Source organism: Hevea brasiliensis, chromosome 2 (assembly GCF_030052815.1).
Source record: "Hevea brasiliensis isolate MT/VB/25A 57/8 chromosome 2, ASM3005281v1, whole genome shotgun sequence".
NCBI classification, from domain to species: domain Eukaryota; kingdom Viridiplantae; phylum Streptophyta; class Magnoliopsida; order Malpighiales; family Euphorbiaceae; genus Hevea; species Hevea brasiliensis.
The window spans coordinates 355,599-383,357 of NC_079494.1; the positions used below are offsets into that span (position 1 = coordinate 355,599).

Below are 27,759 nucleotides of genomic sequence, written 5' to 3' on the forward strand. Positions count from 1 at the left end.
CCATGAAATGATATATACTAGAATTACCCTAGTTACGTTGTCCTCTTCAAAGAACTTAAGCCAAGTTCCTTTCCGGAGTATTTTTAAAATAATAATAAAAAACCTTAATAAGCCAAGTTATTTTTATTACAATTTTCTCATTAATCAAACTGATAACCAAAATCAAATTTTGTTGATTTATTTAATTAATTGCTCCGATTATAATTAAATTATGCTCAGTACCCTTGCGAGACAAAACTAATTGAGCTTGCAGATGCCTACCATTTATGAGAACACAAGGCAACCATATATATATATATATATATATATATATATATATATATATATATATATATATATATATATATATATGTTCTTTATTTTATTTTATTTTAATTTGAGATCTTTGAACATCCCAGCAGTACACATATACGTGGAAAGCACCAAAGAGTAATATGTCAAACGGTAATTTTAGAGTTAGAGATGCGTATTTTGCTAATTGCTCATCGCCCAGTGTCAGATCAGTATCTCTCAAAAATGCAGCACCATTAATTAGATGGTAGTACCACATTTAATAGATTCTTGAAGGGGCATAATAGTCATACAAAAAAACAGATGCAATTTAGAAGAAGTGAAACAAAAATTGCAGTTTATGGTGCGAATTTGCTCCTGCAAAGCTGTTTATTTTAGCTAAAACAACAACTTCATGTATTGGATTTTGGCAAAACAACAGCGCGCAGGTCCCTTTCCTCATCAGACTTTCTCTCTCTCCCCCCGTAAGAAAAGAAAACGAAAGTAAGAAAACCATCCTTCTTTCTTTTCTCCTCTATTGCTTCTGTGCCTAGATAGACAAAGAAAGAAAGCCCTATAAATAGGGCAGAGAGAGTGAAGTTAAGCACTTTGGCTTCTTTGGGATTCTAAATTTTCCGAAAGCTGAACTGGCCGGAGAGTGACCAAATTAAACCCAGGTCTGTGCTCTCTTTCTTCTAAAAATACCAATATAATTTTATCTCCTCTACCACTGCTTGCTTTCTTTTCTAAACCAGCTAAAATCTATCTTCCAATTGTTTCATGTGGAACAGAATCTTCTTTCTTTACCCTAGATATGAAGATGTCTTCGCTTTCTCTCTCTCTCTCTCTCTCTCTTCTCTTCTTCTTTGTCAGTACTCATATCCCTAGATTTGCTTGATATAACGTTATTCCTTTTCTTTCTTTTTCCGTGCTCTCAGAAATTTAGGTGTTTTTTCCTCCCTTTACTTTCTCTTTTATCACTTTAATGGCGTTTCTTCATGTTTCAAAACTTCTTCAGCTGATTTAATTTTCATTTTTTCTTTTTCCCTTTATATTTGGCCATCATGAATAACTCTGAAAAAGAAAATATTACAGTACTGTTTGATTTTCAGCTCTACTTTTGCGTTTGATTTTTGAGATATTTCATGTTATATCATTCTGCATCAGTCACCTTGAGCTGATCCGTTGAGTTGATATGTAAACGATGGAGAATACCACCCAAACATGCTCAAGAACAAGGACATAAGGAGAAAAAGAGAGACGAAGTGACAGGAAATGGGTCATGCATCCATAAATAGTACTAGTTTCCTGCCAAAAATCTTGTCCATCTTATGGTAGATTCTAATCTGATTTTTCCCGGATGATATTTACCCACTTTACCTGTTGTCATTCTTCACATCCATTGATGTCTTCTTGATGGCTTACATCCATCTTTTCTACGTCTCTTTTGAAGTAAACTCATCCTTCAAGATCTCCTCTCTTTAACCTTGTTATTTTCTTTAATTATCTTTTTTTTTATTTGTAATTTTACAAAATATCTTGGCTTTCCATATTCATTTCTACGCAGATCTGCTCTCATTGCATCTTCTCCTTAGAATCTTTTTTTTTTTTAGATATTTTATTACCCTAAAATAGTTTCCGCATAAATATATTGAAATAAAAAAAAGGGGAAAAAGAAGAAGAAGAAATCTTTTGCTTCATAGATCTCCAGACAGACTGCGATCGGCAAATATAAAGGTGCCCAATGAAAGTTCTCAAACACTTAGATTTGCTGGTAGATCAAGTCCATCATGGCACGAATAATTCAATCAAGGCTTGCTTCATTCCTTCAGAAAGCAATACATATCGTTTTCTTCCGAAGAAAACGCAAACAAAACAAAATTCCCCGTTTGTTGAACTTGTTGAAATTTATATATTTAATTAAATAGTAGTTATATGTTGTGTAGGTAGGCATGGGAAGAGGAAAGATAGAGATCAAGAGGATAGAGAACACGACGAATCGTCAGGTGACTTTCTGCAAGAGGAGAAATGGACTGTTGAAGAAAGCTTATGAATTGTCAGTCCTTTGTGATGCTGAGGTTGCCCTGATCGTCTTCTCCAGTCGCGGCCGCCTCTATGAGTACTCCAACAACAAGTAAACTTAGAATGCCTTAATCTCCGCCAACTTTGATCTCTTTTAAGATTTATATATGTATATATAGATAAGATTTTATGTTTTAATTTGATTAGGACAGAAATACTAATAACCTAACCCTCATCTTTTCATGTTAATAAAATTTTGCTTATAAAAAAAAGCCCATAAATAATATGTGAATTTAAGAATCACTCTCTCAGTTGTTTATGTTTAAACTCGTCGTGAATCAATTATTATTGTACTTTTTCCTCGGTGGTGTTGCAGTCTTTAGAATCCATGACATATATATACATATGTATAGCACAGTTGGGTTGCTTGTAGGTTTCTCAGATCAGTTTTCATTGTCTTCTTTCTCTTTCCCCTTTTAGCTCTAAAAATCTTTTTGTTTGTCCTTTCTACACTTAGCCAAAGTAAGGCACTCCGCTCCTCTTCTAGGGTTTCTTCTTTTATTTTATTTGGGCTTGAATGCAAGCGCTTAATGGAATGGAATTTACCTTCTTTTTTTTTTTTTTTTCTAATAAACAAGCTAGTGATCATTTTTTTTTTCCTTTTAAAATGAAGCGTGAAATCTAGAATACACCCACCCTTTCAATGAGAGAAAAGAAATCAGATCTAGGTCATGTGTAATGTATATTCTCTAGAGCTAAATCACTATGGCATGGCTTCAAAAAGGACCTATATATCAGGCCTACTGCAAGCACTTTCCTTGAAAAATGCCTGTTGTTCTTTTTGTTCCATCATTAGAGCAACCCATCTTTCTTTCATCTTCGCTGAAAACCTCCTTCTCTATTTGTTTGTTCTCCATTCCCCATCTATATGTTCAAATTTCAAGAAAATTAATTTAGAAGATATATTTTCATTTTTCTAACTTTTCTTCTTTGGCTGTGAATATTATATATATATATATATATATATATATATATATATATATATATATATATATATATATAAGCAATTCTGATTAATTAAAACAAAAAAAGTCTGACTCCTTGCATGCTCCAAATAAGAGAAGAGTTATCATATCTTTGTTTGCCTCAGCAGCTTCACTCACTATAGGAATAACCAAAAAGAAGTAATTACTAACTCACACTGTGATAAGAGACTAAGATTAAGATGGCAATCAATGCATATGTGTACTGTTCACAACATGTGTAATCTCTGAAAATCTCTTAACATTTTCCACTTTCATTGTTTGTAGATCCCAGTTTCTTTGGTCTTCTGTTTCTATTTTCAGCTTTCAAACTTGACTATTTCCCTTCGCCCAATCCAAATCTCTAGAGCCTCACTTCTCTTCACCCTAAAAGGATTGCATTGTCGCTTTTCAACATTGCAGTGCCTTGCGGTCTTTTCTTTCTTTCTTTCATTCTTGCCTTGAACTGATCATAAATCAATAAAGCGGAATAGTACAGAGGTGCTTTCTGCTAGGGTTTCTCCATTTTAGTGACAGCAGCTCTTCAAGATTTTCCATTTTTAATGCCCCTGTAGTGCGTGATTTGAAGATGGGTTGACTTTTCATGCAGCTCTCGCTTCATGATGGACTTTCTTTTTTTTTTTTCTTTTTTAACTACTGATTTTATAGAGATCAACCTCGAAATCTTATAGATTTTGAGACAGTCCATACCAATGAATTCGAACTTATTAATAGTAATTTCTTTATTTTACATTAAATAAAATATACAAATAACTGAATAAAAACAATAAAATAATAATGCATATTTCTCATTTCATATAATTACCTACCCTTTCTTTTCATTTGACTTCATTCAAATTTAAATTAAAGATGTCACGTATATATCCAAAATATAAAAAAATAAATAAATAAATTCAAGTGTCACATCGTCTATAAACGTATCGAGGTTCAATTTGCTCCCTCTTTTTTTATAACAATATTCAATTTAACATTAAACTTAAAAATTGGATCAATTACACTTTGAAATTCACAAATTGAGTTAATTTACCACAAAATGCACATCAAGTGTGTGAGGAGAGGAAAGTTTGGATATAGATTACATTATAATCCGTAGGTAAATTATTATTTAGTCCTTAAAATTTTACAAAAGTAATAAATAAATTTTTTATATTTTAAAAAAAATTTCATAGATTTTTTTTTTTAAATGATATGGAATTGTTGAATGCTTGTTAGATTTGCTCATTTTGATTTTCAATTTTGAGGTGAGGTCAAGAGAAACAAAAAAGAATGGATGGTAATTTTTATTTTAATTTTCAATTTTTTTTTTTTTACCACCCATTGTTGTAGCTTTTTAGGGGGAGAAAGCAAAAGATTAAGGGGTAAGGAACAAAGAGTGGAAAGATTGGGAGCATTAAAGAGAAAATGATCAAGTTGTAGTTTTATTAAACTTTGAGGATCAAAATTGTAAAATGTCAAAATATGGTTTTAGTCCTCCTACAATGCGTGTTTTGCACAATTCACACATTGTATAGCAAATTGATCCAATTTGCTAATTTCAGAGTTTAATTGATCCAACTTATGTGTTTTGTGTTAAATTAAACCCTACTATTAAGATAAGGGGACAAATTGAACATTATTTATTCTATAAACTGATGCTTATATATCTATATTTATAAACTTTTATATTTTGTGGAATCGAAGCAGCATAAAATCAACCATTGAGAGGTACAAGAAGGCTTGTTCAGATACTTCAAATACCAGCTCCATTACAGAAATTAATGCCCAGGTAACCTTTTTCTTTCGCTCTCCATTTTTTTTTCTCTTGTTTTCAAAATTTATGAGGGGGAGATGTCAGACATTATTATAATCAAAGACCATATTCAACTCCATTTAATTGCTGCTTAATTAATGAAAAAAATTTTAAGGTTCAACAAATCACAACTTGTGGTGCTAAAATAAACCAATGTAATACTGAAATATGGTATTAATTTATGTATACAAAGTTCCTTAATTTTGAGTTATCACTGAATCTATGAATGTGATTAATAAGCTTTTCCTTTATTATATGGTGATGGTGGCTTCAATGAAGTATTATCAACAAGAGTCGGCTAAACTGAGGCAACAAATTCAGATGCTACAGAATTCTAACAGGTTGTCTCTTCTTTTTTTTTTTTTTTTTTTTTTTGGATTCATTTGACTCTGATTGAGACTCTAACTCGAAGCCTCATAGTCAGGACTCCTATAACATGTCGTTGCAAGCTGACAGTGCACACACTTTTGAGCTTTTCTTGTTTAATTAGATTAATATCGGACCTCTATATTCGGCTGAATGTGATGCCTGAAAAGTGCATGCCAAAAGCTATTTCCTCGCTGTTGATCTTTTCTCTTTTCTTTGTAGGCATCTAATGGGTGACTCCTTGAGTTCCCTAACTGTGAAGGAGCTTAAGCAATTGGAGAATAGGCTTGAACGAGGCATTACTAGAATCAGGTCAAAGAAGGTAAAATATTTTGTAATTGAAGTCTTGATATGGCTCTGCCTTGTCCAATATATGTATGTATATATATATATATATATATATATATATATATATATATAAACCAAAATGATTGGTGAAACACTTTATTGTCATACTCAGGATATGTGTGTTATTTAAATTTTCACTTTTCTGTTACTTATCTTCTGCAACTGCAACAGCATGAATTGCTGCTGGCTGAAATAGAGTACTTGCAGAAAAGGGTAATTTCACTCATGCTCTAATTTTACCCATTTCTTTCTCTCTCTCTCTTTAATTTTTTGGGCAACTTCTTTAGTCGACTGTTTTATGTCTTAAAACTGCACTTGTTATTGTAGGAGATTGAGCTCGAAAATGAAAGTGTTTGTCTTCGAACCAAGGTATTGAAAAGCATATGATTCTTCCAGCAGCTTGCATGACAAACAATTGCAATCTATTTTCTAAGTGAGATTTTTTTTTCAACTCCAGATAGCAGAAATCGAGAGGCTTCAGCAAGCAAACATGGTTACTGGAGCAGAACTGAATGCAATCCAAGCATTAACATCTCGAAATTTCTTTGGTCCTCATATGATTGAGGGAGGAACTGCATACTCTCACCCTGACAAGAAGATTCTCCATCTTGGGTAATTCATATTTTGATTTTCCTTGGAATAAATTTATATATGTCATTACAATTGAAAATTTTCTACTTAAACTTAGTCTGTTATAAACTTAAAACACTGTCAAAAGTAGTTAGTAATAAGAAAGCTGCCTTATATCTAAAGAGTATAGGATAAGGCCTTTAATAACCAAACCAAATCTGGATGGTGGGAAACTTTGGAAAAACTCTAAAATTTCAATTGAATTAACTTTAGTTGACCTTTAAATTACATAATATTTAATGGTCAAATGACGGCTAATAATTAATTAAAATTTTAATATATTTTTTTTATTTTTTAATTAACCGATATTTATTTATAACAGTTATTTAAATAAATAATTATGCAGTTCAAAAATTATATTTATTTAATAAAAGACATTAAACTAACGAAACAATTATATCTATATAAAGAGGTACAAATATTTTATAAATACTAATTTAGATAAAAAAATATATGTATATATATTTTCTCTTTCTCTTTTACGCGTCTTTTCTTCTTTCTAGCTTACAATTAATATATTTCTTCTTTAACTCTTATTAGGGGAATTGAAGAACTACTATTTAGATCTAATTTAGTTTTGCTATCTTGTAAGGATTTGCTCATTTTACCTAGCAGCAATATAGTGTAAGATATGATTCTCTTAAGGACAATATCTACCTGTTCAAAGTTTATTTTATTTATTTTTATTTTTAACAAATACAACAAGTATAGTGAAATCTATATATATTTATTTTTATTTTTAACAGATACAACAAGTATAGTGAAATCTATATATAAAATAGTTAAAACTCATATATTTATATTTTAAATTTATAAAAAACTAAATCTAGATAAATTTTTCTCCACAATTATTAACTTATTATGTTGAATTAAAAATTAATTGATCGTTGATCGCATATTCATGCAGGTAAACACCAAGGCAACAAGTGAATGTGCAAGTGGTATGTTGATTTATGTATTATGTAGTCCAAAAATAAAGATACCAAAACTCTATATTGTCTAATTATCGTCAATGTATGTCCAGTTAAACTGGAACTAGTGTTTTTAGTACAGTTCCTCCTACTTGTCCAATGGAACTGGCAGTGTCCTCGACTGACTACCGAGTATGAACATGTATTATGTCTACGTCTTTTATGGATTAATGCAGTAATTACAACTATAACTAGCTTCATCACTGACTCGCCGTTCAAGACCAGTGATTATGCTAGTTTTATTAAATATTTGTTTGGTTTGGATGATTTCTATTGTATAATTGATGAATAAAGGCTAAAAATTGGCTTCTCGATTATTAATCAATGTTCATTTTGACCTTAACGTTGAATTTAGCCAAATTGAACTAATATGTTCTTCAAATTAATCCTTACCGTAACTAGAATAATAAATTTTTGTAATTTTATTATTTTTTTTCTAACAAAATTTTATACTCTTTTAAACTCAATTTGAATATATTATAATTGAATGTGTGACTATATAAAAACAAACTTAAAAACTATTATATCAAATATTTATATCAAGATTTGTGTAAAATAGATTAGAAAAATTATAATGAGTATACAAATACAAATATAAATGTTTAATCTAATAATTATTAAATTTATTTTCATAAAAAGTTGATCCTATTTTCATTTTACCTTTATATAGAAATATAATGCATGCTTGAGAATTTAATTCAAAACCAAATTTATACCATCAACCCTCAAACCCAAAATTGCAGAGGAACAACAATAATTCATTTGCAGATTTGTACCCTAATTTTGATCTCATTAATAAATTTCGGGGTCGTGAAAAGGGAGGCAAGGAGCTGGGCAAGGAAGGATCAAAACAGCAGAGGAAGGTCATTCGAGATAGACTCCAGGGACAGGGGTTGCACTGTGGACAGATTCATGGACTCATTATAGAGAACATAATCTGCGATGTTATAACATCCACTGGGCTGTGGCTGCAGGACACTAGTGCTTTTTTTTTTTTTCTTCCTAACCAGAGCCTAGTGCGTCTTGAATTGTAAAAGGAGGGACTTTTTAAAATATAGTTCAAGTGGGTTTATATATATATATATATATATATATATATATATATATATATATATATATAAAAGAACGAGAAAATTAATTTTTTAGATATATTATTTAGAAAATATTAAAAAATAATTTAAAAATAAATTTAATAAATTTTAATTAATAAAATATTTAATTAATAAAATAAATTTTTATTTTTTTAATAATATTTAAATAATATTTTTATTCAAAAAAAATTAATTTTAAGAATCTAAATGTAATCCCAAACGTACACTAAATTTCACTTTTGGTATTGTATCCGCCCTAATTTTCGCTTCTTGGCTCTCGCCCGGGTTACGGCCATTGCGATAATGGCATGAAAGCTGGTGGCTGTAGCAGCAGCAATAGAGACATGGTGCAATGATTGGGCACGACATGATCTAGGTTGCGAGTTGGGCACCAGTGACATTTAGGTTGGAGGAGTGGCAATGGCATGAGAGGCATAAATTATTGAATGAGGTTGTTTCTTGGTTCTTGTGCATATCCTTGGATATTGTGCACACTAAGACAATGGGTAGTACACTGTAGGGTGTGCAACGGTCTGTTTGGAACTGAAGCGAACTGTAAAAATTAAAGAACCGAAAAATAAAATTTTATGAAGAAAATTAAATAAAACTAAACTGGATTATGAATAAAATCAAATTAAATTAAAAATAAAAAATAATCCAATTCGATTGGATTAATTTCTGAACACTTCTCCCATTCCAGTACATTTTTCCCCTTCCACAATTGCAAAGCCCAAAAAAACCTCCCAAATCCACAGCCAACCTTTCCCCAAATTTTCAATTCACCATTACAAATACAAAATCACACCAAAAAAAAAAAAAATCATAAACACAGAATAAAATCCAAAAGATCAACTCAAAATAAAATTGTTAATCAAGTCAAATACATTTCTACCTACAATATACAACAAATATGCAAAATATTCAATATTCATCAAATCTAAAATATATGTATATACAACCTTCAACATGCAACATAAAGGCAAAGGGGAGAACATTACAGAGGCAAAGTACTTCGAATCATCAAACATGCACTCTAGCAAGGCCAAGTGGCACAATCGCCAGTTACGAGTCGAGACAATCACAGGGGCAATCATCAAGTAGAGGACTATCATTGAGGAAGAAGAGAGGCAGAGTGACAGACGGCTCAAAAAGAAAAAAGAGGATTCAAATACCTAAGATTGGGGATGTCTAACCGGCATGGTATTATAAGGTAATAAAATTAATTTGGTTCAATTATTTCAATTTTTATAGTGAATTCATCAAACCGAATTAAACAAAAAATCAAATTAAATCGATTCAATTTAATTTTTTAATTTAAACCGTTCAGTGCTCACCCACCCTACCAAATTTTTTAATAAAAAATAACAACTATCCCTATACCTAATATCTCATCCACAATGGAACAAATTTGCATTTAAATTTATTCAGTGCATCCTTTTGTATGTACAACAGATACATTCTAATCATTGATTATAATTAAACTCATATGAAACCAATCATAATCAATGATCATAATACAATCGTTGAACATATAACTGTTGTATTTTAATTTTTTTTTTTCCCTTATGTTTTTGTCTGATCTGGATTGCCTTCAACAATTTTCTTCCTTGTTTTTTTGGCATCCTTTGTGAGAGATCTGAGAGAGAGAGAGAGAGAGAGAGATGCATTGGCTTTTCGAATCTAGTAGAATAGCATCTTTTGATGAAGATAAATCAACTCCTAGAAGTCCATGAAGCTACACAAAATCAAATCATGTAAACCTTAAACAACTTTGAAACCACCTTTTCGAGCAGCTAAATTTCCACTTTCCAACAACTAGGAAACTGAAGTGAGCACATATGTTCATGTATTGAAATCTTAAGCCAACATTGGTAAGCATTTACATACAGGATTTAAAACAAATTACCCGACAAATAAAACCATAATCCTTAAGTAAAAGCTTGACAAACCAAATATATAGGCTAGAAATAATACTCAAATATTATCATAGAATGGTGCACCGACTTTCAGCCTGCCTACGGAGTTCCTCAGTCTCCCTTTGAGCTCTTTCTAAATTCTCTCTTAGCTGGCGGATTTCATCATTTGATTTCATCTGAGCCAATTGTGCTATCTCCTGTGCTTTTAGTCGGGCAGCTTGCTCCTCTGCCAACTGCTGCTCAAGCCTAGTTGTTGTCTCCCTAAGCTTTGACTCAACCTAAATGCAAACAGACAATTCTAATATTAGTCCATGAAGTCACAGCATCCTGACCATTGTTGACTTCTTAGGTATCACAATGTCACACAAATGAAAAACAATGCAACATGGCTTTTATATCAAAAGCGAAACAAGATGAAAGGAAAAAATTATCCTCGCAACAATACATTAGCGATTGTAAGTTTTTAACTGCATAAAGGTGAACTCATCTCCACATATAATGCACATTTATCCATAAGGAATTAGTTTGCAAATTTCTCTAACCTAACCAATGGATGAGAAAAAAGGCTAAATAGCCAAACACCAAATCCTATTGCAACCCAATATAGGCCATTATAGAGAGCAAAAAAATAAACCATGAACCCATATTCCAATATGATAACCCAAGGGGAAATTTTAACAGAGGCCATTTAGAGGACAAGGCTATCTGCACAAAAGTCGAGGCATTAAAAGAAATGACAAATCACTGAGTTTATAAGAAATAAATAAATAAATAAGTTAGTTAATACATATATGAGCCTAGGAAGCCAAAAAAAAAGAATTTGTTTTGTATCGTATCATGATTCATGCACATTCGTATAAACTGATTGGTTGAACACATGCATGGATAAATGTGCAACTATTGTGCGTGCATACACAAAGAGATGCTTGACATAATAGATGTAGAGTGAATGTAAATATTGAAATTTTGAAATAGATACCTATCATCTGCGGCACAGTCTCCACATCAGGGAAATAAGATATATCTACAGAACATTAGTTGAAAGTTTGTATGTACATGTATAAATATAATTTGCACGCAAAGCATCAAAATCCATATCAAAGTTTAGGCTGTAGGCCGTATCACACAAGTAGACCTATAGCAGCGGTAAAATATAGACCAACAATAACTCAATCACCATTTCATTTCATGTAAGTTAAGGGTTTCCAAAAGAACAAAATAAGTTAAATTTTCGTGGAACACATCTTCTTAAACAATAATATAATGGCACTAGCTACCTAGTTTCTAATAACATTAGGATATTAGAATGGTAAAGATTTAGAAAGATTTTCAGCACAAACACAAGCAAACATGTAAAATCCATAAACACAAGCCAAACATGGAATACCATCTCAGTTATTCGTTTCAGTTGTTCTTCGTATGACTTATGCATCTGCTCCTTCAGCTCCAATATTTCTCGTTTAGAATAACCTTTCAAAGAATCAACCTCTTCTTGTTGATCACGAAGTTTCATAGCCCCTTGCTGTCAAATCAATTAAGTCATCATCAATGGCAATTTTACTCTGCACACACTAAAATTAGCAAAAGTTACAAACATACTCACTTTCAACTCGGCAAATAACTCATCTGTGTATGGTTGTCCACCATTTTGGACTAGGACCATATTTACAAGGGAAAGAAGCTGCTGAAGCTGTTCAGCTCTCTTAAGTTCATCTTTAGTTTTGTTATCAAAAAGCACTCGTCGATTCTTGCAGAGTGTGAGAATTTCCTGCACAGATACTACTGATTGAGACACTATTACTCTTTTTCTTGACAATGAACATCTTGAAATAACAATTTTCAACTTACTAATCATTTTCAGCTCACATAACGTCAGCTAAAAATATCAACATTATTTGATATTTGTGTAATTTAGATTGTTTGAGACTTTACCTATGGTTCATCGCATTTTGGAACCGTAGTTTTAAGTTTTTAACATTTCAAATAACTAATGGTCCACAAATTCAGATTGTGCAATCCGGAATGCAAATGGCTAGGGGTAATTATGATTTTTCAGACAATAATCAAAGTTTTATTATTTAAGTAAAAAAGCACAAAAAACTTTTCCACCAAAAAGAGCACATGGTAAGATAACGATCCAAAACAAATAAATTACAAAAGAGAAAAGGAAATCATTGAACTTTTTCGGAAGACTAGGAAAGATTACTAGTAAGATAACTATATTATTAGAATTTTAAATTAAATTGAAAACATTGGCATACCAAGTTAAGAATTTTTTTTCTTTTATTTGTAGTATGCCAAGGCGCCTGAAACATCTTTAATATTTAAATTTATTTTCCTTATTTATTATTTCCAATGATAAAATCCATAGTACTACCTAGCAAGGAACAAAAGGCAAGCATCATATCTGACCAAGTAATGGAGTTCTATATCTCAAAGGTGCTTCACAGCTAAAATATCTAGTCGAGTGGAACATGCATGTAAACAACATCAAGCTTAAATCATGATCTGAACCAAATAGCTTGAAATTTGAAGACTCTTGCAGATCTGGGGAATTAAAACTCAAACAAATAAAAAAATAAAATTACTAAATTTAATCACATAGCAAATCATATTATATTACAATAGGTCAGAAGTAACCTTTAAAGGCCAAGGACATTCACGACCTAGATAATCTTCCAATGTCTCATCATTATCTTCAAGTTCATCTCCTCCTGTGAATACTACAATCATGTAGTCAAATATCTTGCTTCCAAACAAAGTCTGTAAGCTACGAAGTGCAGCTTCTTCTTCTTGTGAAAAGCGGGTCCTAACTGAGAATACTACAAGGACTGCATGGATCCCATCCTTGGCCATGTTAATACATTTGACAATTTCTTTGCCAACAAATTCAGATTCAGCAGAAAAATCAAACAGTCCTGCAAACATATAGTTGTTATTCCTATGTACTCACTGAGATAACAATAAGGATTGAGATAAGTAGCTTTCCATGACCAAATACTCTTAGAACACAAAGCCATATCATTCGGTTCATACCAGGAGTGTCAATGACGTTGATAATTTGACCATCTGTAATCACAGTTCTCTGCAATTCACAAGTACTGGTAACACCAGATGAGCTAGCCCTTGATTTGAAGGCCTTCCTTCCAAGAATACTGTTGCCTGTCGCACTTTTGCCATTACCTGTACGCCCAACTAAGACCACAGTGCGAACCCCATTAGATGGTGAAGTAAGCTCCCAGTCATCATCTATTGCACTTCCACCCATCATGCCACGTCAGACAACCTGCTAAATGAAATATCTTAACACTTTTGGTCAAGCAATTTTACTTGTGAAAAATACAAGTGCAGAGCAGAAAGCTTCATGTTATCAAGAACAACATATTTTACCCAGAGCAGAAAATTCTTTAGAATAAATGTAGAGGCACAGAGTTAATTTAACTTCCGACACTTTCCGAATCAACCAGTAGCAATCAAAACACAAAGATCCTATTCATAACATGATCAAAACTAAAGCTAAGCTACATAGTAATCAACTAATCATCATAACTGTAGTTGTACACCAAAACAACAAATCACATATTAAGTTTCGAATTACATGCTCTCAAGCCAAATCTAATTTCAAATAAACTAAAAAAACCCTAATTCTAAGCGATTCAAAAGTCCCAAGTCCCTTGGTTTTCCTACCTTTTCCTGTTACAAGAAGAAAAGAATATTAATTCACCAAAAAAGAAGAAAAGAACGTTAAAGGAATAGCTATTCAAGTGATCAACAATCATTCTCTTACTTGGAATCCGTGACTTGGGAGAGCTGTAGATAGACCAGATACAGAGGCTGAGGATAAAGAGGTTGAGTTGAATTAGAGGAGCTAGAACCAGGAAATTTCTTTTCTAATGGGGCTGTACTTCAATGCATGACTGGCATAGTGGCTTGTAGTGGACCCCGGGATTAAATCCTCTACAGGCGCTGCTTTAACCAAAGCAAATGTGAACTGTTCAAATTCTCTATGGTCCTCCTGATATCCATATCAGCCGTGTGGATTTACACGGTTAAGATCCCAAGTTTAGATGCGCACATCAAGCCCAGCTCAACATACGACGTGACTTTTGCTTGCTACATTTAAAATTTTTTTTTATTCATTTAATTTAAATAGAATTCCAAGTCATTTCAAAATCTTATAATTCTGAAAATATTTTAAAATTATTAATTTAAAATGTATTAATATTTTTAATAGTCCTTTTTATTAAAATAAAATTATTAAAAAAATTACAATCAAATCCATTCCATATCTCGTAATTTACTGTTTTATCGATTTATATTTACATTTTTAGAATTAAAATTTAGAATTTTATTGAAATTGAAAACTAGTTAAATTTAAAATATAAAATTTATAAACAACTACAGTAAAAATTTTATGAAGTTTGAATCAGAGGTTTTCAGTGGCTGTCTTTGTCCCAATTAATAATAATGAACTTGCAAAATTTAAATTTATTATGCTTATTAAAATTTTTAACAAATTAAATTTGTTTTTATAAATAATCACGGTTGAGTGAATTAATAATAATTTATTGAATAATAAAAGCAATAAATTGTAAACAAATTGGATAAAAAAAATAAAAAATAATAATAGAAAGTATGGGTGTACAATTAATTAATTTGATTTTGATTTAATCAAATTAAGCTAATTAAATAATGAAAATAATAAAATATAAAAATTAAATTAAACTTAATATATAAAGAAAATCGACTAATTAGATAGTTTGATTCAATAATTTAATTTTAAATACTTTCAATAAAAATATCACTTTCTTTTATATCCTGCAAACTCCAATTAATTTCAGGCATCCCTTAATCAAATATGGAACGTCAAATTATAAAGCATTACAAAGTAATCCATTATAATTTTTTTTTTTTAAAAGTCAAATTACACTTTTTATTTTTATAAATTACACATTTTTGCTGCAAAACAATAAAGAAATCAAATATTGCATAAAAAGTAGGAACTAAATATAACCTTGGAATGCTTCGAAGGGTAAAACACTCGATATCCAATAAAATTAAATAAAAATAAAATAAAATAAGAATTTAGAATAAGAGAAGCCTATTGAAAATTTTAAAATTAATATATATATATATTCAAATATACAGGCTACAAGATTAATACGTAAACCAAAAAATTATATAAAGAGAAAACTACATATTATAGAGAATATTCCAAATGATGGAACAATGAATGCTCAGTTGGGGAAAAAAAAAATTTAATTTAAATGAAGAGAAGACTTCAAGAAGAAGTTATGAAAAGAGGGTAGGAAGTTGATGTAGGCAAAGCTACGCCTTTTAGTCTCCATGACGTCCGTAGCCTAATCTGATCACCTATTTTCCAGAAAAATCTAAACGAATTATCAGTTGTTAAGCTCTCTTCTAATCCTTTAATTAAATTTTTAGATTTTGTTAGGTAATAATTTTTAAGATAATATTTAATATTTTAATTATTATTAAAATATTTTTTTTATTTGTATTGTATTATTAATAATATAATATTTATATTAATGTGATTGGGTGAATGATTAATAAAAAATTATTTTTTTATAATTTTTTACTATGATTAATAAAATAATATATTATTTTTATATTTAATAATTAATAAAATAATTATTTTTTCTAAATATTTTTATTTTAAATTATTATAGAATAAATCTTCCTTTTACTCTTGTTAAATATATTTCTTTTAATTAAAAGATAGTTTATCCCATAAGCTAGATTAATACAGAAATAGAGCCCATAGCCCAAAACAAGAAACCTAGCCTAACAGTCCACAAGTTAACCCACAGAAAGCTCGAGCTACATACAACAATACAAAAAGCCCCTAGCTCAAGCGACAAGGTTGCACAGCATCCTTCTTCTCCTTCCATGTATTTCTTCTTCTCTAACACCCTTATGGCTCAATGAGCAACAACGGTAAGTCATGGAGTCTAAATTATGTAGATAATAAGATATCTAAAATTCAATTTACAGTATAAAATTTTTAATATTTAATTTAATTTAAGTAATATAATTTTTTTAATATTTAATAATAAAATTTTAAATTATTTATATTAACATAACATTTATTATATTAAAAAAATTATATTTTATATTTATTAAATTTCAATGAACAAAATTAAAGCGTAAATTACATAAATAATAAAATATTTAAATTTTAATTTATAGTATAAAATTTTTAATTTAATTTAAGTAATTTTTTTAATATATAATAATCAATTTTTAGATTATTTTCATCGATATACTACTTATCATATTAAAAAATTATATTTTATATCTATTATTAATTAATTAAAAATAATATTTTATAATTAATTTTCTTTAATTTTTCTCTTCTAATTTTCTTTTATCTACAACGACAATTCAATCTATTTATTTAAAACTATAAATTAATAAAAATATATTTTTAAATAATTAAAAAATATATATAAAATAATAGGATATTTTTAAGAAATTAATATGTTATACTTTCTTTAAAAAATTTACCACGTATTATATTTTATAAATATTCTCTTTTATATTAATTATTATTTAATTTTTTATTTCTCTTTTAATTATCATTATTATTTATAATATTATCTTAACATTTATCTTTTAAATTATTATTGTATTTAAAATTTAATTTTTTAAAATTAAAACCTTTTATAATTAAATTTAATATTTAAAAATTATTTATATTATTTTATAAATACTAATTATTATTTAATTTTTTATTTCTCTTTTAATTATCATTATTATTTATAATAATACCTCAATATTTATGAATTAAATTATTATTTTATTTAAAATTTAATTTTTAAAAAAATAGAAACTTTAATAATTAAATATAATATTTAAAAATTATTTATATTATTTTTTTATAAATTTATTTACACAAAAATATTATTTACAACATGTTACCATTTTTAATAATAATAATATTAATAATAATAAAAGGTTATTGATAGTTATTAATTTAAAAAAAATTGATTATTAATTTATGATCTCATAATTAATCATAAATATTTTTTTGTACTAATTATTATTTAATTTTTTATTTATTTTTTAATTATTATTGTTATTTATAATATTACCTTAATATTTATAATTTAAATTATTATTTTTTAAATTTTAATTTAAAAAAAGACATTTTACAATTAAATATAATATATAAAAATTATTTATATTATTTTATAAATATTAATTATTATTTAATTTTATATTTCTCTTTTAATTATTATTATTATTATTTATAATACTATCTTAATATTTTATGATTTAAATTATTATTTTTTTAAATTTAATTTTTTAAAAATTTAATTTTTTTATGATTAAATATAATATTTTAAAATTATTTAAATGATTTTTTTATAAATTTATTTATATAAAAATATTATTTATCACATGTTACCATCTATAATAATAATAATAATAATAATTTAAAAGAAGATAATAATAATAATAATAATAATAATAATAATAATAATAATAATAATAATAATAATAATAGTTAAAGGTTATTGATAACTATTAATTTAAAGAAAATTTATCATTAATTTATAATCTTATAATTAACTATCATATAATTTAATTAATTTTAAATTATTTCAGATCTTTAATAAATATTTTTATTATATTATTATATTTTTTGTTATTTTTATTATAAAATATTTATTAAAAAAATTTGAGACACAAAAAGTGTAGCTTATATAAAAAATTATAAAATAAAATATAGATATTTGACTTATTTATAATTAATATATATTATTTTTTATGTTAATAATTTATTTTTTTTTATTTCACTTTCACAAGATTAATTAATGATAACTTATGACAATTTAATTGAAATGGCAGTAGAAAATATTTTAATATTATAAAAATTGAATTTGAATGTTTATTACTATTTTTCAATTAAATAATATTTAATTACAAATTAATTTTTTATTTAAATAATTTTTATTTATTTATCTATATATATATCATATGAAATATTTAATACATATCAAACATTCTTTTCTTACATAATATTTTTATTTTCCTAAATTCTTTTAAATTTTTTTTTATTTGTATTATTTTTTTATTATTTCTTTCAAGTTATCATTTTTAAATTTTATTTATTTGAATATATTTAATTAATACTTTTTATAAATTTTTTATTTAATATTTTTAAAATTTTTGAATATTTTATTTTATTATAATTATATATAAAATACAATGATAATTAATATTTTGATTATCTATATTTTGTTATTATTAATTTTTAGCAAAAATCTTTTAAAATTTTAATTAAATATTTATATTTTTATACATAATTTACCTCTTAACTATATTTTTATATAGAAATAGAATTTCAAAGAATTTATTTATTTAAATATATTTAATTAATATTGATTTAATTATTATTTTTTATAAATATTTTATTTAATATTACTTTAATTTTTGATTATTTTATTTTATTATAATTATATATCAAATACAATGATAATTAATATTTTGATTATTCATATTTTATTATTATTAATTTTTAATAATTTTTTTAAAAATTTTAATTAAATATCTATATTTTTATGCATAAATTATTTTTCAACTATATTTTTATATAAATGTAAAATTTTAAATATAAATTATAAATATAATTGCATAAAAAATTTAGTTACAAATAAATATAATTAAAAATAATTAAAGTTATAGTATTAAAATTATAAAACTTATTTTTTGAAAAATAATATATATTTTTAATATTTATTATATTAATAAAAAATATAATATTTTAAATTTTTAATTTTTATAAAATATATTTATTTTATATTTATAAATTAATGTAAAGTGATAACTATTTTTATTAAAGAATTATTTTATAAAAAAATATATCAAATTAATAAGAACAATTATACTTAGATATAATATTTTTAAAAAAATAATATAATAAAATGTTATTTTTGATTAATAATAATGTTATATATTTTTATTATTATTAAAATTAAATAATTCAATTCATTATTAATAATTTTTTTATTAAAATAATAATAAAAAATTATATTTATATATTTTTAAAATAATATTATTTTCTCATTGATTTAATGTATTTTATATAATTATAAAAAATAAATATTGATTTATATAAATTAGTGGAGAAAATATAAAAATTTCATAAATTTAAATTATTTTTTAAATAAAATATTTTTATTATTTTTTAAATAAAATAATCATAAAAATTATTATTAATATCAAAAAATTAAATAAATATTTTAATTAATTATATCATAAATTAATTAAAATTTTATTATTATAATTAGTCAAAATTTATTTAAATTAAATTAAATAAAAAATTTTTAATTTAAAATTAATTTAATAATAATTTATTTTATTTAAAATATAATTAAAAAATAAAAATTATTGATTAGCTATATGTAGCTTGAGTACTATGCTGGTATCATCCACATGATATATCAAAATCATGAGATAAAAAAAAAATTGTGATTATAATGCTACTTTATCATAATGTGATTATTTTACATAATTGATAATCAAAGAAAAGAATTTATATTAATTTGTGATTTTTTTATTATTATAATATGTATTTTAAAATATATTTATATTATAAATATATTTTATATAATAAATAAAAATAATTAAATATAAAATTTAAGTAGTTGAATTATTTTATTAATAAAATAAAATTTTAAATATTATATTATAATTTATTTTTAATTTTTAAATATTTTGTCTATAACTGTAATAATTAATTAATTAATTAATTTCTAGCTTTAAAAAAGGTTTGGATATAATTGTGAAGATTTTTATCTGAAAAAAAAAAAAAACAAAAAAACTCTTCTTGCTCCAGAAGTAAACTTGCCCGTAAATTCTGGTTGAAGACTTGGAGTGCTGGCCAAAAGGAGAGGAAAGAAAGGTTTGAGCTTTGAACTTTGAAGTGTTTTCTGACACAAAAAAAAAAAAAAAAAAACCGGCGCAGGGGAAGGAGAAACACACAGAGCGGAGGTTCAACGCTAAACGAAATAGATCGAAGGGAAAAAAAAGGGAAATGAAAAAGAAGGAGCCTTTTGAAAGGACCAAAGTGGTGATAAGGCATTTGCCTCCTTCTCTCTCCCAAATTCATCTCTTCTCCCAATTCGATCATCTTTTCTCTCATCGCTACGATTGGTTTTGCTTCTGCCCTGGAAAGTCCAGGTTATTTTCTTGGTTTTGTTCTTTTTTATGCATTTGCCTAATTCAATTCATTGTTTTGCTAATTGTTTATTCGGATTCGCTTTCGGCTTTTGATGTATAGTTTGTTGAATTGGGGTCATTGTAAAGGATGAAAGATGACAAGGTTTTGGCATTAACATTTAACAAATTTACATGTCCTAGAACCATGTTTATCACATAGACACAGTTTAGTTTTAGAGTAGAAAGGATAATAATTTGAATATTATTGATCTAATTTTTACCAGAATAAGAAAGAGAAAGGAAAATCTAGAGTACTTGGGACATGCAATTTTCTTTCTTTTTTTTTTTTAATTTATTTTCATTGGTCTTCCATGTAGCCAACCTCAACTAGTTTTGGATTAAGAATTAGTTGACATTAGTTGTTGTTGTTGGTCTTTTACATGACCAACTTTCAAAATTCAAACTGAACAATTTAATCCCTATGTTTTTTCTTTTCTCAAAAAATGTTGCAGTAAGAAGCATCAGAGATATTCTCTAGCCTACGTAAATTTCAAAAGCCCAGGAGATGTTCTAGAGTTTGCTGAGTTCTTCCATGGCCACATATTTGTTAACGAGAAGGGTACTTTCAATTTTCAACAATTATGTCATCTTATTCTTTTCCAACTGCTGGAGTGTTTACCTAGTTTTTTATAACTATGGTTTTTCTTTTTCTTTTTCTTTGAAAATTTTGTTACTTTTGTGATCTCTAATCACCTATATTGACTGTGAAAGGTTGGTTGTTGCAATTTCCAAAAGTATAAAGAATATGCTGCTTGCATTTTAGAATCTTTAATATGCTAGATTTTTTAATCTTGTGACACCGATTCATTACATTTTGTTATTTTCAAAATCAGTTCCAGTATATGCTTAAACTAGAAATTATGTTATTATTGAAGGTGCTCGGTTCAAGGCCACAGTTGAATACGCTCCTTCTCAACGAGTTCCTAAGCCTTCTACTGTAAAAAATAGTCGTGAAGGGAGCATTTATGAAGGTACTATTTCCTTTCTTTCTTTTCTCATGTTCTTTTCTCCATTTTGGTAAAGGAAACTTGTATTTGCGGTGTTTGTCATATATTATCATGAACTTTCTTGTACTGCTAATGTTTGACATGTGTGTTAGTAACAATTATTTTCTAAAACTAGATTCTGATTATCTGGAATTCCTCAAACTTATTGCAAAGCCAGTGGAGAATCCTCCTAGTTCCGAAACTCATTTGGAAAGAAAAGAGGCAGAACCTTCTGGTGCGTATGTATGTTCACTTTGTGTATGCTAATGATTACGCGATTTTAGCATTTTTAATCATGAGGATTTATGTGCTGAAGAAAAATTATTCATTGAGTTCTATCTCATAAAATAAAGTTATTTGTTCCACTTGACACTTTCTCAGCTGCAAAAGAAATGCCTATTACTACACCCCTGATGGAATTTGTTCGCCAGAAACGAGCTGCCAAGGGTGGAAACCAGGTGTGTGTCGCTTTGTGTTTTCTCCTTTATATAAAGGGGATACAGAAAATTGTGCAGAGCATTTGTCCAGTTGCATGCCTTGTCTCTATTAATTATTAAAATGTTTAAAAATTAATTAGTATTTATTTTTTATTTTGGGGAGGATTTTATATCATTCAGTGGTCAGTTTCTACATTATGCAATCCATTACTTAAGGATATCCTTTTAGCCATCAGCAAAAAATTTTAATTGTTGCAATTTAGTTTGCTTTATTGTTCAGTTCTCTTATGCTTGTGGTGTGTGGCCTGTTTGGAGCAGTGTGATAGATTAGATGGCATGAATGCTAAAATATATAACATCCATTTGAGGAATAATTGTTCTTGGAATGGCAATATAGGTTCTGAAATTTATATTCATGTCAACTTTATCTTCCAATACAATCACTTATGTTAATTTGAATTTCTGATTAATGACAGGGTTCATCAGCTGCTATCAAGGGTAGCAAAAGAGCTGGGTCAGCATCTTTGAATGAGCATGGCTCATGTGCTACCAAACGAGGTGCTCAAAAGAAAAAGGTAGCCATTGTATTCATAATGTTCTTTTGAGCAAAATTAATAGCACTTGACTTTGATATGGCCATATTCTTTGGAATTTATGATGCAGCATCTGTGCACTGGATTTCCTCATGTCATTACTTTGTTTCTGGTTTATTTGATTGTTATGAAGGTCAGTTGTCTTGAGTATTAAACTGGTAAATTATTTCAAAGGTTAAATTTAAAGCAGATGCGATTCTTATTCAAGTTGTATTAGTTTTACGCTACTGGGTGATGTGGTTGAGTGTCCTTAGCAGTCAAGTTGCAAAAAAATCTAGTTAATATTATGCACAACTTTCTTGTCATCCAGATGGATTTGTGTGCTTTAATTTAGTCTTGATTGTAATGGACTATTTACATTTTGATTTTATTGTGATCTTTTTACTTTTGATCTGTTGCAAAACTCTAACCTTATTCTATATGCGGACACAACATATGCCCAATGAATTGTTTGTAAGACCATTAGCACATGCACTTGTAGCTTTTGACACTTGATTGTGAGATTGCTTCTCTCTTGCTAGACCGTTTCAGGACATTTGCCATGAAGCTTCATGACAATGTATTGTTGTCTTTTTCTTTGTTTGGTGCTTGCTGATATTGTTGTTATTAGTGTTTCTATTTGTGTGTAGTTCTGCTCTCTCTCTATTTGGCTGGAGAGTGAAACCTTTCTTAGAGTGATTGTTTCTCCAGATGGTTAATTTCTACTTTTTCTGGCATTTTATTCTTTTCTTTGTGGGGCATGAACCAGAAAATATTTTTGTTTTTATGCAACCTTGGGGATTATTGTTGGTGTCTTATTGTGTTATCCTATTTGATTGACATTATATTCTAAAGGGCAGCACAAAGAAGTCAAATCAGAACAGCAAGTCAGCCATTCTTGTGGCACCTAGGCGAGAGGATCAACTTGCTACTTTAAGCGGAAAAGAAATATCAGAAATTGCATCTGGTATGCACTTAGTCTGACTTTTACATTAAATGATAGTATTTCAACCAAATGGCCAATTCTGCACGTGTTGTTTTCGTTTGTCACTTATTTCTGGAATGATTTACCATAGAAATTTTACTTCATTATTAAGTGCTTTTTTTGGAGTGTTTTATTTTCAGTGGGAGAAAAGCTGTATTATTGGTCACCCTTGAGGTTACAACTTTGTGTGTTTTGTATTACAATGTAAGAATTGGAAAAGGTTTAAATTGTTTTAAACCCATTTCACATGCCACAGTATTTAACAATCCTTCGAACTTTGTCTACTAATTTTTGTTTCATTTGTCTATGTATTTTATGCTTATTTTCAAATGTCGTGTGGTCATGTGGTGTGTTCACATTTGCCATATGCAGTCTCTAGTGTTGAAGGTTGTGATTTAAAAATTACTTTGACTTCAGATTATGGAAAGAAGAAAATCCTGCTTCTTAAAGGGAAAGATCGTGAAATTTCTGATGTAAGCTCTTTTTGTTTATAGACAATTCTAATAGACTTGATAAAATATGGTCAGTCTTTCCTGATGCAAGCAGTGTTTGCATTTTTACATCTAGGTTTCTGTAGGTTTGTCGCAACAGCATGGAAACTCACCTGTTTCTACTGCCCCTAAACAAAAACAGAGGTTTAAATCTAGTGAAAGGCTGACAAAGAGCATCCTTTTAAATAATGAAGCACATGAAACTCAATCTTCGACTGCCATAAAGCCTCAGCACAAATCTCAGAATTCAAATTCAGATGGCAAGTTCAAAGACAGGCATAGTTTAGGCTATTCTAGTGAAAAAAAGGAAAAAATTACAAGAAGAAATAAGGATAGACCAGATCATGGTTTTCAGAATCCTTCTTGTCATTCTGATGTTCCTCATGATAATAAGGAGCAATTGACATATACTGTGCTGCAAAATACTGGATTTCATTCTGGTTTTATTAAAGGTAGTGTTCGTTACTCTCCTCTGCTGCATGATATCTTCCTCTAATGGATATAATGATGCAATTGTTTACTATTCTTGAGTGGGAAATATGTAAACTCGCTTTATACCTATGATCTTCTAGTCATCCATGGAGAAACATAAAATGGAATGCATAATGTGAACTGTACTGTGGAAGCAACAGGCCAGTTAAGTGGAAGCAATAGCTCTTATGGTTAGGTTCTGATCTAAAACCTAAGGGGGTACTGAATGTGCCTAAAATTTTTTACTTTCTGCTAAGTAATTTGGCAGTCCATGTTCTACATGCATGTTAGCTGGTTAATGTATTTTTATTTAGAAGTAATTTTTATCATCAGATATGATTTCAACATCATACTTAACATCATCTCCACATTTGTGTTTGGTTAGGTCCTACATTTTATTTCTGTAGACAGTGGCCTGGCTCCATCTGGCCTTGTAACTTATACCATGCATTGCTACACCATTTAGTGGAAACTCTTTGAAAATGTTAAAGTGCGTCATGCTACTACATTTTTTCTTTTCCCCACCCCTACCCCTCACCCCCACTTTTTTTCATGGGGATGATAATGGCATTGCGGAGTCATCAGTTGCTAGCAGTGTTGGTAAATTGTTTCTTGACTACTCAGTGTTACTTATTGCTCATATGGTTCTACTAATTTCATTTAAACTTTTATTTATCCAGGATCCAACAGACATTTACGTCACCATGCAGCACCACATAGAATGAAGGGTGATTGCTTCATGACCTCTGAGCAGAAATCTTCAAAAAAAAGAGGTGCTAGTGGCTATGCTGTCCATGAGGTTTGTGCACTTTGTGTTAAGCATCATGCCATGTGTTACTCCTTTGCCTTATGTCAATTAGTTGAAGTGTGACGATGTGTTTGCAGAAGCAAATGTGGGTTCAGAAATCATCCGCTGGTTCTTAGAGTAACTAAATTGGTAAGCCTATAGCACTCATTCAGAAGATACCTACGCAATTGTATTAAAAAAAATGAACAGGAACTTGGAAAAATAGTTGAGGAAGTTTATCAAATACATAGAGAGCCTTAATAATATGGAACTATTCATTTAACATGTAATTGATATGGTATTCATATTGCCAAGAAAAACATTAACAATTGGGGTGCAAAAGAACCCCTTATTGTGTCTTTTCTCGTGTGTTAGAATATCCTTGAATTAATGCATGTTCAAAAAGTGAAGAAGTAATAAGAGTTAAGCACACTTGCACATGCTATGTTCACTAATGCATAGTACATACTTAAGAAAACAATGCAAGGGACAATGCTGTGAATGTTTAATCTGAAGCGTACCAGAAATGATGGGATTCAAAAGGTAACCTGATAGTTGGCATAGGAAAAGGTACCCTATTAATGTATTTACATACTTTTATGTGATTATGGGGAATCCAAGCCCCTTTCCTGTGAGGCAAGGACCTTACTCTAGCTCTAGTAAACACCAGCAGCTGGAGGGGCAGTATTGCCTAAAGCAGGCAAGGCAGGAAGGAAAGAGGCTATGGTTACATGTCCAGCTTTAGGTTAGACCATCCATGAAGAGTTTTTGTATTGAACTGCTATAATGAGTGATAAAATGTTTATTGACACTGCAAAAAGAAAAAGAAATTTTATGTATGTGTGCATAGGTGATGCTTTGTACCAAGTAGAGTTCCTACTTCCTAGTGAGGAATAGCAAGTGGGAGGTAACCAAAATAAGCCAATGATGCAACAAAAGTGGTGTGAGGGGGGTGTTTATAGTTTCTGTGTGAGAGAAAGAAATGTCTGCAACCAATGTAGTGTGAGAGGTGGCAATTGTGTCAGGGCTGGGTTTCTGAGCCAGGTGTAGGATTGCCACCTCTAAGTATAAGAAGACTGGCTCTTGTAATGTTAGTATAATGCTGCAAAATTCTCTCTTAAAGTTATATTATTTTATTAATTATGATACATTATGTTGCTGTTATTTGATTCTAGGCTGTGGATGTGAAATTCTGGTTTTCGTATAGACCTAGTCTGGCATCCTTGGAAGAATTGAAACATTTGTGGGACATCCAAAAGATTGATGCCTTCTTGTAGATCTATTGATCTTCTAGCTTGGATAAAGCTATGTCAATGGTTTTGACAAATGGATTGCTAACGAAGGGCCATAAGCTTCTAGTTGGCAGTTCAGCAAGTCAGTGATTTCTATTTTTTTTTTTTTTGTTCGGCAAATACGGGAAAAGGAAAGCCAGAAAGCCACTTGTCCTTCTCCACCAGTAAGATTTCAGCTCTGGTAAAGAGAGCGTCATGATCCTATGGTTGATTTATTACTATGCTTTCTTCAGGCACTTCAGACGTGATGTTGATATTGAACCTAAGCTTCTGCATCCAAATAGACTCCGCGACAATTCTGTTGTTGAAGTGCACGTATTAGCATTTGGGTCTAGTTTCTATCGATGATAGTAGCAATGGTAAAAGTTAATGCTGACGGACTTCTCTATTCCAAGGCCCCACTTCGGCAAGGGCCGTATTGCCAGATAATTTCACTTTTCTTCTGTAATCTGATTTGTGATTGAGCGGAGCAGCTACAGATTGCCCCTTGTTTTGCCTTATCGGATTGAAGTAAGAAATGGATTGTTCGTATGCTAATCTTGATGGATGAAATCAAATGCCTATTAGAATCCTTAAAAAAAAAAAAAAAAAAAAAAAAGAAAACTGCCATTGAAAGGGGGAACAAAGTAATGATAAGGTTTCACCTTTTCAATATTAAAACACGTTACTCTTCTCCTCTTAAAGATGTTTAACTAATTTGGAATCGAAGCTAATTAATATTTTTAAAATTTAAATTTATTTTAAATTTGAGTAAAATTTATTTTTAATTATTTGAATTCGTCTCTCAATTATTATTACTAGGAATGTGTGACTCTGATTTGGTTTAGGATTTGCTTATGGTCTGGAATTGAATTGAAATTTTAATATGGTTTTAATTTGATTGTTTTTTTTTTTTCAGTTTTAGCTCAGTATGGTTTTAGATTTTTTGGTTTTTGTTCAGTTCAATACGATTCTAGTTTAATTCTTGATTATTGAAATAATTTTATATAATTATTTTTTAAAAAAATCATATTCAAATTAGCATTTAAATTATAAATTGAGTTA

At 28.7% G+C, this 27,759-nt stretch overlaps 3 protein-coding genes across 17 annotated transcripts; 2 read left to right on the top strand and 1 right to left on the bottom strand.

Annotated features, from left to right (window-relative positions):
• The first annotated feature begins 767 nt into the window (after positions 1-767).
• Positions 768-7,686, top strand: LOC110669287 (agamous-like MADS-box protein AGL11). 6 transcript variants are annotated; one of them, XM_021830868.2, is made up of 9 exons: positions 768-947; positions 2,221-2,404; positions 5,016-5,100; positions 5,404-5,465; positions 5,713-5,812; positions 6,010-6,051; positions 6,166-6,207; positions 6,296-6,450; positions 7,376-7,686. In XM_021830868.2, exons 2-9 carry the CDS (start codon positions 2,223-2,225, stop codon positions 7,377-7,379), a joined length of 672 nt encoding a protein of 223 aa, XP_021686560.2. In that variant the 5' UTR covers positions 768-947; positions 2,221-2,222; the 3' UTR covers positions 7,380-7,686. The 6 variants fall into 6 exon arrangements, with proteins under 6 accessions (XP_021686560.2, XP_057986715.1, XP_021686558.2 ...); XM_021830866.2 differs by having other exon boundaries at positions 781-947; positions 2,217-2,404; XM_021830869.2 differs by having other exon boundaries at positions 786-947; positions 2,217-2,404; positions 5,019-5,100.
• A 2,614-nt stretch (positions 7,687-10,300) lies between these two features.
• LOC110669286 (immune-associated nucleotide-binding protein 9) lies at positions 10,301-14,394 on the bottom strand. Of its 5 annotated transcripts, none has more exons than XM_021830858.2 (6): positions 14,234-14,394; positions 13,483-13,732; positions 13,087-13,364; positions 12,050-12,214; positions 11,834-11,968; positions 10,301-10,724 (listed from the first exon to the last, which is right to left on the bottom strand). In XM_021830858.2, the coding sequence occupies exons 2-6, from the start codon at positions 13,715-13,717 to the stop codon at positions 10,515-10,517; spliced, it is 1,023 nt and encodes a 340-aa protein (XP_021686550.2). In that variant the 5' UTR covers positions 13,718-13,732; positions 14,234-14,394; the 3' UTR covers positions 10,301-10,514. The 5 variants fall into 5 exon arrangements, with proteins under 5 accessions (XP_021686550.2, XP_021686551.2, XP_057986726.1 ...); XM_021830859.2 differs by having other exon boundaries at positions 13,483-13,735; positions 14,234-14,386; XM_058130743.1 differs by having other exon boundaries at positions 14,134-14,248.
• A 5,896-nt stretch (positions 14,395-20,290) lies between these two features.
• LOC110669285 (regulator of nonsense transcripts UPF3) lies at positions 20,291-27,252 on the top strand. 6 transcript variants are annotated; one of them, XM_021830855.2, is made up of 12 exons: positions 20,291-20,655; positions 21,147-21,253; positions 21,570-21,665; positions 21,859-21,915; positions 22,062-22,138; positions 22,594-22,692; positions 23,545-23,656; positions 24,047-24,147; positions 24,242-24,617; positions 25,317-25,435; positions 25,522-25,573; positions 26,599-27,252. In XM_021830855.2, exons 1-11 carry the CDS (start codon positions 20,510-20,512, stop codon positions 25,558-25,560), a joined length of 1,329 nt encoding a protein of 442 aa, XP_021686547.2. In that variant the 5' UTR covers positions 20,291-20,509; the 3' UTR covers positions 25,561-25,573; positions 26,599-27,252. The 6 variants fall into 6 exon arrangements, with proteins under 6 accessions (XP_021686547.2, XP_021686543.2, XP_021686544.2 ...); XM_021830851.2 differs by having other exon boundaries at positions 20,292-20,655; positions 21,817-21,915; positions 26,631-27,252; XM_021830852.2 differs by having other exon boundaries at positions 20,292-20,655; positions 21,817-21,915; positions 26,949-27,252.
• The last annotated feature ends 507 nt before the right edge of the window (positions 27,253-27,759 follow it).

Excerpts from the sequence above, each read along its gene's own strand:
- LOC110669287 (XM_021830868.2), top strand. The coding sequence starts at position 2,223 with ATGGGAAGAGGAAAGATAGAGATCAAGAGGATAGAGAACACGACGAAT. Across the intron at positions 2,405-5,015 it reads TATGAGTACTCCAACAACAA|CAGCATAAAATCAACCATTG; the intron begins GTAAACTTAGAA and ends GTGGAATCGAAG. Across the intron at positions 5,101-5,403 it reads TTACAGAAATTAATGCCCAG|TATTATCAACAAGAGTCGGC; the intron begins GTAACCTTTTTC and ends GCTTCAATGAAG.
- LOC110669286 (XM_021830858.2), bottom strand. The coding sequence starts at position 13,717 with ATGATGGGTGGAAGTGCAATAGATGATGACTGGGAGCTTACTTCACCA. Across the intron at positions 11,969-12,049 it reads AGTTATTTGCCGAGTTGAAA|CAAGGGGCTATGAAACTTCG; the intron begins GTGAGTATGTTT and ends TTGATTTGACAG. Across the intron at positions 10,725-11,833 it reads TGAAACGAATAACTGAGATG|GTTGAGTCAAAGCTTAGGGA; the intron begins GTATTCCATGTT and ends GTTTGCATTTAG.
- LOC110669285 (XM_021830851.2), top strand. The coding sequence starts at position 20,510 with ATGAAAAAGAAGGAGCCTTTTGAAAGGACCAAAGTGGTGATAAGGCAT. Across the intron at positions 21,916-22,061 it reads AAAAGAGGCAGAACCTTCTG|CTGCAAAAGAAATGCCTATT; the intron begins GTGCGTATGTAT and ends ACACTTTCTCAG. Across the intron at positions 24,618-25,316 it reads TCATTCTGGTTTTATTAAAG|GATCCAACAGACATTTACGT; the intron begins GTAGTGTTCGTT and ends TTATTTATCCAG.